The sequence below is a fragment of the Anomaloglossus baeobatrachus genome, chromosome 2, assembly GCF_048569485.1.
Source record: "Anomaloglossus baeobatrachus isolate aAnoBae1 chromosome 2, aAnoBae1.hap1, whole genome shotgun sequence".
In the NCBI taxonomy this organism is placed as follows: domain Eukaryota; kingdom Metazoa; phylum Chordata; class Amphibia; order Anura; family Aromobatidae; genus Anomaloglossus; species Anomaloglossus baeobatrachus.
The window spans coordinates 799,978,468-799,991,665 of record NC_134354.1 but is presented as its reverse complement, the minus strand read 5'-3'; the positions used below and the strand labels follow the sequence as shown (position 1 = coordinate 799,991,665).

The following is a 13,198-nucleotide window of genomic DNA, read 5'->3' as shown; positions in this document are numbered from 1 at the left end:
TCTTCTTCTTGTCTTCTTTCTACATCTCTCCTCTTTCTCGCTCTTCACCTTCGGCTTCTCCGTGTCTTATTTCCACATCTCTCATCCTTCTCACTCTTCACCTTCACCTTCTCCTCCTTGTCTTCTTTCCACATCTCTCCTCTTTCTCACTCTTCACCTTCACCTTCTCCTCCTTGTCTTCTTTCCACATCTCTCCTCTTTCTCACTCTTCACCTTCACCTTCTCCTCCTTGTCTTCTTTCCACATCTCTCATCCTTTTCACTCTTCACCTTCGACTTCTCCTCCGTGTCTTCTGTCCACATCTCTCCTCTTTCTCACTCTTCACCTTCGTCTTCTCCTCCTTGTCTTATTTCCACATCTCTCATTCTTGTCACTCTTCACCTTCGTCTTCTCCTCCTTGTCTTATTTCCACATCTCTCATTCTTGTCACTCTTCACCTTCGTCTTCTCCTCCTTGTCTTATTTCCACATCTCTCATTCTTGTCACTCTTCATCTTCGTCTTCTCCTCCTTGTCTTATTTCCACATCTCTCATTCTTGTCACTCTTCACCTTCGACTTCTCCTCCGTGTCTTCTGTCCACATCGTTTATCTTTCTCCCTTTTCACCTTCGACTTCTCCTCCTTGACTTTTTACCACATCTCGCATCCTTCTCACACTTCACTTTCTTTCCTTCTATTATACACGTTTCCTTATTTTGTCATTTGTCTTCGTTTTTCTGGCTCACTTTTCCTTCTGTTTTTCTCTTCCTCCTATACCCATTCTTCTTCATACATCTGTAGATGCTCCTTCCCTTAGTCGCAGTATTTCCGCTCCACTCATTTCTCCCAGCCAGTTGGCCGCCTGCAGGATAGCCAATCATGATAGCGCTGAAGGTAAAAGTCTGATTTGTATAGCGCACTAGTGCTTAGATCCTTAGATGACTTTCTGTGTATGGTAGTAATCCCGAGAGCATCAGATTAGTCCTCTTCCACATCTTCCCTCTCCTTCTGGGACTGGATTGTTTTTTTGTGTCAGTCTATTAATTTGACTTCAGTTACAAGGCATGATATAATTAGCTGGTTCTCTCCATTACAGACCTTCACAGCTTGAGCTTAGTCCATTCATGGCCCAATAATAGTATAGTCTCCAAATCTGAAGACTGTAGGTCCCCTGTACACCAGGGTGAGTGATACTGTAAGGTGACCTCTCAATTTTTCTGAGATAACGTTTCCCAGTTCTTTCTATTCTGAATCCAGTTGTTGGTAAGAATATCCCCCAGTTCTTGATATATCTTTCCCAGTTGTTGGTGAGGACATTCCCCAGTTCTTGCTATTGCACTTCCAGTTATTGGTGAGCTTGTCCTCAGTTCTTGCTATGGAAGCCTCAGTTGTTGGTGACAATATTCCCTTAATTATTGGTGAGAAAGTTCCCAGTTCTCGCTGTGGCTTCCTCCAGTTGTTCGTGATACTGTCCCGAGTTCTGACTGTGGCGCACCCCATTTGTTGCTGAGGATGTCCCCAGTTATTGCTGTGGTGCCCCCAGTTGTCAGTGAAGATGTCCCCAGTTCTTACTGTGGTGTTCCCAGTTGTCAGTGAGACCGTCCCCAGTTATTGCTGTGGTGCCCCCAGTTGCCAGTGAGGATGTCCCCAGTTCTCGCTGTGGCTTTCTCCAGTTAGTGAGACTGTCCCTTGTTCTTGCTATGCTGCCCCCAGTTGTTATTATCATTATTATTATTTATAATTATAGCGCCATTTATTCCATGGCGCTTTACAAGTGAAAGAGGGTATACGTACAACAATCATTAACAGTACAAGACAGACTGGTATAGGAGGAGAGAGGACCCTGCCCGCGAGGGCTCATAGTCTACAGGGAATGGGTGATAGTACAATAGGTGAGGACAGAGCTGGTTGCGCAGTGGTCTACTGGACTGAGGGCTATTGTAGGTTGTAGGCTTGTTGGAAGAGGTGGGTCTTGAGGTTCCTCTTGAAGCTTTCCACGGTAGGGGAGAGTCTGATGTGCTGAGGTAGAGCATTCCAGAGTATGGGGGATGCACGGGAGAAATCTTGTACGCGATTGTAGTGAGAATGTCTCCAATTCTCACTGTAGTGCCCCCCAGTTGTCGATGAGATGTCCCCTGTTCTCGCGGTGGTGCCCCCAGTTTTTGGTGAGGATGTCCCCTGTTCTTGTTGTGGCACCCTCATTTGTTGGTGTGGATGTCCCCAGTTGTCGGTGAGGATGTCCCCAGTTGTCGGTGAGGATGTCCCCAGTTGTCGGTGAGGATGTCCCCAGTTGTCGGTGAGGATGTCCCCAGTTGTCGGTGAGGATGTCCCCAGTTGTCGGTGAGGATGTCCCCTGTTTTTGTTGTGGTGCCCCCAGTTGTTGGGGAGAATGTCCACTGTTTTTGTTGTGGTGCCCCCAGTTGTAGGTGAGGCCGCATTATTTGATAAGATCTCCATGTTCTGACCATACAGTAGTGATCGCTTTGATCTGCTTCTTGTCGCGCAGCCCTCCAGCCCAATAGCGTAGCCCTGATTAGATAAATCTGCTTTTGTTGGAGGTCGCAGCATTTCATGGAGCTGAATATTGGATCGGTCAGACGTTCCTGCTTGTTCCCCGTAACCAGATCTGTGGAGCTGACCGACCCCATGTCGTGTGATCACAGAATAATGAGAGCAGTAGTTATTCTGGCGCCTAATTCTTCATTAGTAATATTGTGATGTCTTCTCTTCCAGGGTCTCAGCCGTCCTCACACCCCTCACTCACATCTGAGGAGCTGTCTCGGGGTTTAGCCGTGGAAAAGTTTGACATGGTGAAAAAGTGGGGCATCAACACATATAAAGTAAGAGTAACCTGAAGTGTTGTCCTCCTACCTCTGCCTCTGCCACCACAGGCTGTGCTAGACTCTGCTCACCCTGTTGTCCTTCTGATTTTTCCCATTTTACTGGCCACTGCTCTGGCCACCATCCTCTGTCCTCTGCTCTTGCCACTGTCTTCTGCTCCTACCACCGTCCTCTGCTCGCTCAGCCATCCTCTCCTCTGCTTGTTCCTCCGGTCTCAGCTTGCACCACCACCCTCTGGCCTCTGCTCTTGCCGCCATCCTCTGTCTTCTGCTCCTGCCACCGTCCTCTGCTCGCTCCACCATCCTCTGGCCTCTGCTCGCTCCTCCGGCCTCTGCTTGCGCCACCACCCTCTGGCTTCCGCTCGCACCGCTGGCCTCCGCTCGTGCCGCCGTCCTCTGGCCTCTGCTCACACCTCTGGCCTCTGCTCACACCTCTGGCCTCTGCTCACACCTCTGGCCTCTGCTCACACCTCTGGCCTCTGCTCACACCTCTGGCCTCTGCTCACACCTCTGGCCTCTGCTCACACCTCTGGCCTCTGCTCGCCCCGCCGTCCTCTGGCCATCGCTCGCCCCGCCGTCCTCTGGTCTCCGCTCACCCCGCCGTCCTCTGACCTCTGCTCACACCTCTGGCCCCTGCTCGCCCCGTTGTCCTCTGGCCTCCGCTTGCGCTGGCATCCTCTGCTCGCACTGCCATCCTTTGGCCTCCACTCGCGTCGCCGTGCCGTCCTCTGGCCTCCTCTGGCCATCGCTCGCCCCGCCGTCCTCTGGCCTCCACTCGCCCCGCCGTCCTCTGGCCTCCGCTCGCCCCGCCGTCCTCTGGCCTCCGCTCGCCCCGCCGTCCTCTGGCCTCCGCTCGCCCCGCCGTCCTCTGGCCTCCGCTCGCCCCGCCGTCCTCTGGCCTCCGCTCGCCCCGCCGTCCTCTGGCCTCCGCTCGCCCCGCCGTCCTCTGGCCTCCGCTCGCCCCGCCGTCCTCTGGCCTCCGCTCGCCCCACCTTCATGCTTGTATACTGCCCGTCATGGTAGACCACCTCTGTTCTTGTCTTCATTGCAGTGCACAAAGCAGTTAATCTCTGAACGGTTTGGCCGGGGGTCTCGTACAGTGGACCTGGAACTGGAGACCCAAATTGAGCTTCTTAGAGACACTAAGCGGAAGTATGAAGGAGTCCTGCAGCTGGCGCGGGCGCTGACGGCACATTTCTACAGCCTGGTGCAGACACAGAGGGCCCTGGGGGACGCCTTCTCTGACCTCAGCCAGAAGTCTCCGGAATTACAGGTTAGTAGCCCCCATCCTCCATCCGCCTCCTGCACAAGTCCCCCAGGGCAAGAAGTGTATGCGCCCAATAATATCACCATTCTCTGCAGAGACGCTCCTCCACCACCACAGTACCCAGGTCACTTCCCCTCTAGATCACCAGGGATATCCTCCCCATACACCAACACACCCTATACACCTCCCCTCCAGAGGACTAGGAATGCCACACAACACAATATACCTTTCAAATCATCAGAGATATTCCCCCATCTATGCTCAAGAGCACCAGGGTTATCCCCTCCAGAGCACCAGGGATGTCCCAAGCCACTGCATACCCAGTACTGCTCTTGGGACCAGAAATATCCTCCTCTCTGTACAGCAGATCACCAGGGATATCCTCCTTCTCAGCACACTGCCATACCCTGTTCACAGCCGCTGCAGAGCTCCGGGGCTATCCCCTCCATACCATCCACTGCCATACCCTGTTCACATCCGCTGCAGAGCTCCGAGGCCATCCTCTCCATATCCGCCACTGCTGTACCCTGTTCACATCCGCTGCAAAGCTCCGAGGCTATCCCCTCCATACCCTCCACTGCCGTACCCTGCTTACATCCGCTGCAGAGCTCCGGGGATATCCCGTCCATACCCACCACTGCCGTACCATGGTCACATCCGCTGCAGAGCTCCGGGGCTATCCCCTCCATACCCTCCACTGCCGTACCATGGTCACATCCGCTGCAGAGCTCCGGGGCTATCCCCTCCATACCCTCCACTGCCGTACCATGGTCACATCTGTTGCAGAGCTCCGGGGATATCCCGTCCATACCCACCACTGCCGTACCCTGTTCACATCCGCTGCAGAGCTCCAGGGCTATCCCATCCATACCCTCTGTGGAGACACGGGGCTCAGTGGGTGCTCTCCTGTGGAGACACGGGGCTCAGTGGGTGCTCTCGTCCACTAAAACCCGCCGCCTTTAGAAAGACAGCGTGGCTCAGGGCTCATCCCAACTGAACGCTGGCCTCCCTAACCGTGGGCGTAACACTACTGAGACAACACAGGGGGAGGGAACCGCAATAATTAGACTTTATTGGATCCCCAAACAATTAACAGCACATAACACATAACCAGCAAAACACACAAATGTAACAGGCAACAGAGTCTCACCCTTCCGCTGCTCACCAGGGATTTAGAATGTCCATGCCTCACAGGTTCCAGGGCTATTCACTCCAATCCAGCAGCACCCCGCTTTTGGCGGGCACCCGCCGAGAAAGGAATAATGCCAGATTTAGGAAGCTGTGTGAGGTTTGCAAAGTCTGTAGCCAGGTGACCGGATTGTCCCAACCTGAGTGTCCTCCTTAGGTAGTCCTGGTATGATGATCTAATCCTGGCAGCCGGAGTCGAAATCCCTAGGCTGCGGATATGGTCTCCAACCGGAACCGGAGCCCCTAGATTGAAGCCATAAGATATCCTGATCCTCTAGTCAGCTCCGAAGAGCTTAGACTGGATCCATTAGCATCCAACAACCTTCAACAACCCTGGTGGCTTAAAGAAGTCCCTTTTATAGCCATAACCTTCCCTTAGGATACACTGCGTCCTCATCGATTGGTTGACAAGATTGCTTCTCCCATTGGATGAATTTCAAGCTGCATGGTTAATGTTCATTTAAATGATGTGCATAGAAAGACTCAGTATATCTACATGGAGTCGGCAAGTCACCGACTAGACAATGGCTACTAAGGTAATTACATTATCAATACACAACTACAATACAATGATTACTGGAAAAGTCTGGAGAGCAATAGCTAAGCAAACATGACTTAGCACACATAAGAACAATAGTCTGGCTGAATGTTAAGAAATTTTAACCCATGAGAGTCCATGTCGTCGCACCCTCCACTGCCGTACCATGGTCACATCCGCTGCAGAGCTCCGGGGCTATCCCCTCCATACCCTCCACTGCCGTACCATGGTCACATCTGCTGCAGAGCTCCGGCGCTATCCCCTCCATACCCTCCACTGCCGTACCCTGCTCACATCCACTGCAGAGCTCCAGGGATATCCTGTCCATACCCACCACTGCCGTACCCTGTTCACATCCGCTGCAGGGCTCCAGGGCTATCCCCTCCATACCCACCACTGCCGTACCATGTTCACATCCGCTGCAGAGCTCCGGGGATATTCCCTACATACCGTCACTGCTGTACCCCGCGCTGGTCTTCCGCCGCCGTCTGCAGCCAGTAATGACGCTCCCATTCTGCCCCTTTCTGCATTAGGAGGAGTTTGGATACAATGCGGAGACCCAGAAGCTGCTGTGTAAGAACGGTGAAACCCTGCTGGGAGCTGTCAATTTTTTTGTGTCCAGTATCAACACCTTGGTGAATAAAACTATGGAGGACACGTTAATGACGGTGAAACAGTACGAGACAGCGAGGTAATGGGAGACGTTGTGTGGTCCTCAGTATGCGGGAATAGCTCGGCGAGGTAATAGGAAGCGCTGTGTGGTCCTCAGTGCGCGGGAATCGCTCGGCGAGGTAATGGGAGGAGCTGTGTGGTCCTCAGTACGCGGGACTCACTCGGCGAGGTAATGGGAGGCGCTGTGTGGTTCTCAGTATGCGGGAATCGCTCGGCGAGGTAATGGGAGGCGCTGTGTGGTCCTCAGTGCGTGGGAATCGCTCGGCGAGGTAATGGGAGGCACTGTGTGGTCCTCAGTACGCGGGAATCGCTCGGCGAGGTAATGGGAGACGTTGTGTGGTCCTCAGTATGCGGGAATAGCTCGGCGAGGTAATAGGAAGCGCTGTGTGGTTCTCAGTATGCGGGAATCGCTCTGCGAGGTAATGGAAGACGTTGTGTGGTCCTCAGTATGCGGGAATAGCTCGGCGAGGTAATAGGAAGCGCTGTGTGGTCCTCAGTGCGCGGGAATCGCTCGGCGAGGTAATGGGAGGAGCTGTGTGGTCCTCAGTACGCGGGAATCACTCGGCGAGGTAATGGGAGGCGCTGTGTGGTCCTCAGTATGCGGGAATAGCTCGGCGAGGTAATGGCAGGCGCTGTGTGGTCCTCAGTGCGTGGGAATCGCTCGGCGAGGTAATGGAAGACGTTGTGTGGTCCTCAGTATGCGGGAATAGCTCGGCGAGGTAATAGGAAGCGCTGTGTGGTCCTTAGTGCGCGGGTATCGCTCGGCGAGGTAATGGGAGGACCTGTGTGGTCCTCAGTACGCGGGAATCACTCGGCAACGTAATGGGAGGCGCTGTGTGGTTCTCAGTATGCGGGAATCGCTCGGCGAGGTAATGGGAGGCGCTGTGTGGTCCTCAGTGCGTGGGAATCGCTCGGCGAGGTAATGGGAGGCACTGTGTGGTCCTCAGTTTGCGGGAATCGCTCGGCGAGGTAATGGGAGGCGCTGTGTGGTCCTCAGTGCGTGGGAATCGCTCAGCGAGGTAATGGGAGGCACTGTGTGGTCCTCAGTACGCGGGAATCGCTCGGCAAGGTAATGAGAGACGTTGTGTGGTCCTCCAGTATGCGGGAATAGCTCGGCGAGGTAATAGGAAGCGCTGTGTGGTCCTCAGTATGCGGGAATCGCTCGGCGAGGTAATGGGAGGCACTGTGTGGTCCTCAGTACGTGGGAATCGCTCGGCGAGGTAATGGAAGACGTTGTGTGGTCCTCAGTATGCGGGAATAGCTCGGCGAGGTAATAGCAAGCGCTGTGTGGTCCTCAGTGCGCGGGAATCGCTCGGCGAGGTAATGGGAGGAGCTGTGTGGTCCTCAGTACGTGGGAATCACTCGGCGAGGTAATGGGAGGCGCTGTGTGGTCCTCAGTGCGTGGGAATCGCTCGGCGAGGTAATGGGAGGCACTGTGTGGTCCTCAGTACGCGGGAATCGCTCGGCGAGGTAATGGGAGACGTTGTGTGGTCCTCAGTATGCGGGAATAGCTCGGCGAGGTAATAGGAAGCGCTGTGTGGTCCTCAGTATGCGGGAATCGCTGGGCGAGGTAATGGGAGGCGCTGTGTGGTCCTCAGTATGCGGGAATTGCTCAGCGAGGTAATAGGAGTAGATGTGTGGTCCTCAGGATGCGGGAATCGCTAGGCGAGGTAATGGGAGGCGCTATGTGGTCCTCAGTGCGCAGGAATAGCTCGGCGAGGTAATGGGAGGCGCTATGTGGTCCCCAGTATGCGGGAATAGCACGGCGAGGTAATGGGAGGCGCTGTGTGATCCTTAGTGCGTGGGAATCGCTCGGCGAGGTAATGGGAGGTGCTGTGTGGTCCTCAGTATGCGGGAACAGCTCAGCGAGGTCATGGGAGGCACTATATGATCCTCAGTATGCGGGAATAGCTCGGCGAGGTAATGGGAGACACTGTGTGGTCCTCAGTACGCAGGAATCGCTTGGCGAGGTAATGGGAGGCGCTGTGTGGTCCTCAGTATGCGGGAATCGCTTGGTGAGGTAATGGGAGGCGCTGTGTGGTCCTCAGTATGCGGTAATCGCTCGGCGAGGTAATGGGAGGTGCTATGTGATCCTCAGTACGTAGGAATCGCTTGGCGAGGTAATGGGAGGCGCTGTGTGGTCCTCAGTATGCGGGAATTGCTCGACGAGATAATGGGGGGCGCTATGTGATCCTCTGTACGTAGGAATCGCTTGGCGAGGTAATGGGAGGCGCTGTGTGGTCCTCAGTATGCGAGAATTGCTCAGCGAGGTAATAGGAGGCACTGTGTGGTCCTCAGTATGCGGGAATCGCTCAGCGAGGTAATAGGAGGCGTTGTGTGGTCGTCAGTATGCGGTAATCGCTCGGCGAGGTAATATGATGAGCTGTGTGGTCCTCAGTGCGCGGGAATCGCTCGGTGAGGTAATGAGAGGCGCTGTGTGGTCCTCAGTATGCGGGAATAGCTTGGCGAGGTAATGGGAGGCGCTGTGTGGTTCTCAGTACGCGGGAATAGCTCGGTGAGGTAATGGGAGGCGCTGTGTGGTCCTCAGTATGCGGGAATTGCTCAGCGAGATAATGGGAGTAGCTGTGTGGTCCTCAGTATGCGGGAATCGCTCAGCGAGGTAATAGGAGGCACTGTGTGGTCCTCGGTATGTGGAAATCACTCGGCGAGGTAATGGGAGGCGTTGTGTGGTTGTCAGTATGCGGGAATCACTCAGCGAGGTAATGGGTGGTGCTGTGTGGTCCTCAGTATGCGGGAATCGCTCGGTCAGGTAATGGGAGGCGCTGTGTGGTCCTCAGTATGCGGGAATCGCTCGGTGAGGTAATGGGAGGCGCTGTGTGGTCCTCAGTATGCGGGAATTGCTCGGCGAGGTAATGGGAGGCGCTGTGTGGTCCTCAGTATGCGGGACTCACTCGGCGAGGTAATGGGAGGCGCTGTGTGGTCCTCAGTATGCGGGACTCACTCGGCGAGGTAATGGGAGGCGCTGTGTGGTCCTCAGTGCGTGGGAATCGCTCGGCGATGTAATGGGAGGCACTGTGTGGTCCTCAGTACGCGGGAATCGCTCGGCGAGGTAATGGGAGACGTTGTGTGGTCCTCAGTATGCGGGAATAGCTCGGCGAGGTAATAGGAAGCGCTGTGTGGTTCTCAGTATGCGGGAATCGCTCTGCGAGGTAATGGAAGACGTTGTGTGGTCCTCAGTATGCGGGAATAGCTCGGCAAGGTAATAGGAAGCGCTGTGTGGTCCTCAGTGCGCGGGAATCGCTCGGCGAGGTAATGGGAGGAGCTGTGTGGTCCTCAGTACGCGGGAATCACTCGGCGAGGTAATGGGAGGCGCTGTGTGGTTCTCAGTATGCGGGAATAGCTCGGCGAGGTAATGGCAGGCGCTGTGTGGTCCTCAGTGCGTGGGAATCGCTCGGCGAGGTAATGGAAGACGTTGTGTGGTCCTCAGTATGCGGGAATAGCTCGGCGAGGTAATAGGAAGCGCTGTGTGGTCCTCAGTGCGCGGGAATCGCTCGGCGAGGTAATGGGAGGACCTGTGTGGTCCTCAGTACGCGGGAATCACTCGGCAAGGTAATGGGAGGCGCTGTGTGGTTCTCAGTATGCGTGAATCGCTCGGCGAGGTAATGGGAGGCGCTGTGTGGTCCTCAGTGCGTGGGAATCGCTCGGCGAGGTAATGGGAGGCACTGTGTGGTCCTCAGTTTGCGGGAATCGCTCGGCGAGGTAATGGGAGGCGCTGTGTGGTCCTCAGTGCGTGGGAATCGCTCAGCGAGGTAATGGGAGGCACTGTGTGGTCCTCAGTACGCGGGAATCGCTCGGCAAGGTAATGAGAGACGTTGTGTGGTCCTCAGTATGCGGGAATAGCTCGGCGAGGTAATAGGAAGCGCTGTGTGGTCCTCAGTATGCGGGAATCGCTCGGCGAGGTAATGGGAGGCACTGTGTGGTCCTCAGTACGTGGGAATCGCTCGGCGAGGTAATGGAAGACGTTGTGTGGTCCTCAGTATGCGGGAATAGCTCGGCGAGGTAATAGGAAGCGCTGTGTGGTCCTCAGTGCGCGGGAATCGCTCGGCGAGGTAATGGGAGGAGCTGTGTGGTCCTCAGTACGCGGGAATCACTCGGCGAGGTAATGGGAGGCGCTGTGTGGTCCTCAGTGCGTGGGAATCGCTCGGCGAGGTAATGGGAGGCACTGTGTGGTCCTCAGTACGCGGGAATCGCTCGGCGAGGTAATGGGAGACGTTGTGTGGTCCTCAGTATGCGGGAATAGCTCGGCGAGGTAATAGGAAGCACTGTGTGGTCCTCAGTATGCGGGAATTGCTCAGCGAGGTAATGGGAGACGTTGTGTGGTCCTCAGTATGCGGGAATAGCTCGGCGAGGTAATAGGAAGCACTGTGTGGTCCTCAGTATGCGGGAATTGCTCAGCGAGGTAATGGGAGACGTTGTGTGGTCCTCAGTATGCGGGAATAGCTCGGCGAGGTAATAGGAAGCACTGTGTGGTCCTCAGTATGCGGGAATTGCTCAGCGAGGTAATAGGAGTAGATGTGTGGTCCTCAGGATGTGGGAATCGCTAGGCGAGGTAATGGGAGGCGCTATGTGGTCCTCAGTGCGCAGGAATAGCTCGGCGAGGTAATGGGAGGCGCTATGTGGTCCTCAGTATGCGGGAATAGCTCGGCAAGGTAATGGGAGGCGCTGTGTGATCCTTAGTGCGTGGGAATCGCTCGGCGAGGTAATGGGAGGTGCTGTGTGGTCCTCAGTATGCGGGAACAGCTCAGCGAGGTCATGGGAGGCGCTATATGATCCTCAGTATGCGGGAATCGCTCGGCGAGGTAATGGGAGACACTGTGTGGTCCTCAGTACGCAGGAATCGCTTAGCGAGGTAATGGGAGGCGCTGTGTGGTCCTCAGTATGCGGGAATCGCTTGGTGAGGTAATGGGAGGCGCTGTGTGGTCCTCAGTATGCGGTAATCGCTCGGCGAGGTAATGGGAGGTGCTATGTGATCCTCAGTACGTAGGAATCGCTTGGCGAGGTAATGGGAGGCGCTGTGTGGTCCTCAGTATGCGGGAATTGCTCGACGAGATAATGGGGGGCGCTATGTGATCCTCTGTACGTAGGAATCGCTTGGCGAGGTAATGGGAGGCGCTGTGTGGTCCTCAGTATGCGAGAATTGCTCAGCGAGGTAATAGGAGGCACTGTGTGGTCCTCAGTATGCGGGAATCGCTCAGCGAGGTAATAGGAGGCGTTGTGTGGTCGTCAGTATGCGGTAATCGCTCGGCGAGGTAATATGATGCGCTGTGTGGTCCTCAGTGCGCGGGAATCGCTCGGTGAGGTAATGAGAGGCGCTGTGTGGTCCTCAGTATGCGGGAATAGCTTGGCGAGGTAATGGGAGGCGCTGTGTGGTTCTCAGTACGCGGGAATAGCTCGGTGAGGTAATGGGAGGCGCTGTGTGGTCCTCAGTATGCGGGAATTGCTCAGCGAGATAATGGGAGTAGCTGTGTGGTCCTCAGTATGCGGGAATCGCTCAGCGAGGTAATAGGAGGCACTGTGTGGTCCTCGGTATGTGGAAATCGCTCGGCGAGGTAATGGGAGGCGTTGTGTGGTTGTCAGTATGCGGGAATCACTCAGCGAGGTAATGGGTGGTGCTGTGTGGTCCTCAGTATGCGGGAATCGCTCGGTCAGGTAATGGGAGGCGCTGTGTGGTCCTCAGTATGCGGGAATCGCTCGGTGAGGTAATGGGAGGCGCTGTGTGGTCCTCAGTATGCGGGAATTGCTCGGCGAGGTAATGGGAGGCGCTATGTGATCCTCAGTACGTAGGAATCGCTTGGCGAGGTAATGGGAGGCGCTGTGTGGTCCTCAGTATGCGGGAATTGCTCGGCGAGGTAATGGGAGGCGCTATGTGATCCTCAGTACGTAGGAATCGCTTGGCGAGGTAATGGGAGGCGCTGTGTGGTCCTCAGTATGCGGGAATCGCTCGGTGAGGTAATGGGAGGCGCTGTGTGGTCCTCAGTATGCGGGAATTGCTCGGCGAGGTAATGGGAGGCGCTGTGTGGTCCTCAGTATGCGGGACTCACTCGGCGAGGTAATGGGAGGCGCTGTGTGGTCCTCAGTATGCGGGACTCACTCGGCGAGGTAATGGGAGGCGCTGTGTGGTCCTCAGTATGCGAGAATTGCTCAGCGAGGTAATAGGAGGCACTGTGTGGTCCTCAGTATGCGGGAATCGCTCAGCGAGGTAATAGGAGGCGTTGTGTGGTCGTCAGTATGCGGTAATCGCTCGGCGAGGTAATATGATGCGCTGTGTGGTCCTCAGTGCGCGGGAATCGCTCGGTGAGGTAATGAGAGGCGCTGTGTGGTCCTCAGTATGCGGGAATAGCTTGGCGAGGTAATGGGAGGCGCTGTGTGGTTCTCAGTACGCGGGAATAGCTCGGTGAGGTAATGGGAGGCGCTGTGTGGTCCTCAGTATGCGGGAATTGCTCAGCGAGATAATGGGAGTAGCTGTGTGGTCCTCAGTATGCGGGAATCGCTCAGCGAGGTAATAGGAGGCACTGTGTGGTCCTCGGTATGTGGAAATCGCTCGGCGAGGTAATGGGAGGCGTTGTGTGGTTGTCAGTATGCGGGAATCACTCAGCGAGGTAATGGGTGGTGCTGTGTGGTCCTCAGTATGCGGGAATCGCTCGGTCAGGTAATGGGAGGCGCTGTGTGGTCCTCAGTATGCGGGAATCGCTCG

The 13,198-nt window shown here is 55.4% G+C and overlaps 1 protein-coding gene across 2 annotated transcripts in view; it reads left to right on the top strand.

Moving 5' to 3' along the window:
* ARFIP2 (ARF interacting protein 2) overlaps nucleotides 1–13,198 on the top strand; it is a 117,148-nt gene that overhangs the window by 86,511 nt on the left and 17,439 nt on the right. For both annotated transcript variants that reach the window (XM_075337733.1, XM_075337731.1), the window contains 3 exons: nucleotides 2,712–2,818; nucleotides 3,870–4,091; nucleotides 6,345–6,502. In XM_075337733.1, coding sequence (XP_075193848.1) covers nucleotides 2,712–2,818; nucleotides 3,870–4,091; nucleotides 6,345–6,502 — 487 coding nt within the window. The remainder of the gene's footprint in view (nucleotides 1–2,711; nucleotides 2,819–3,869; nucleotides 4,092–6,344; nucleotides 6,503–13,198) is intronic.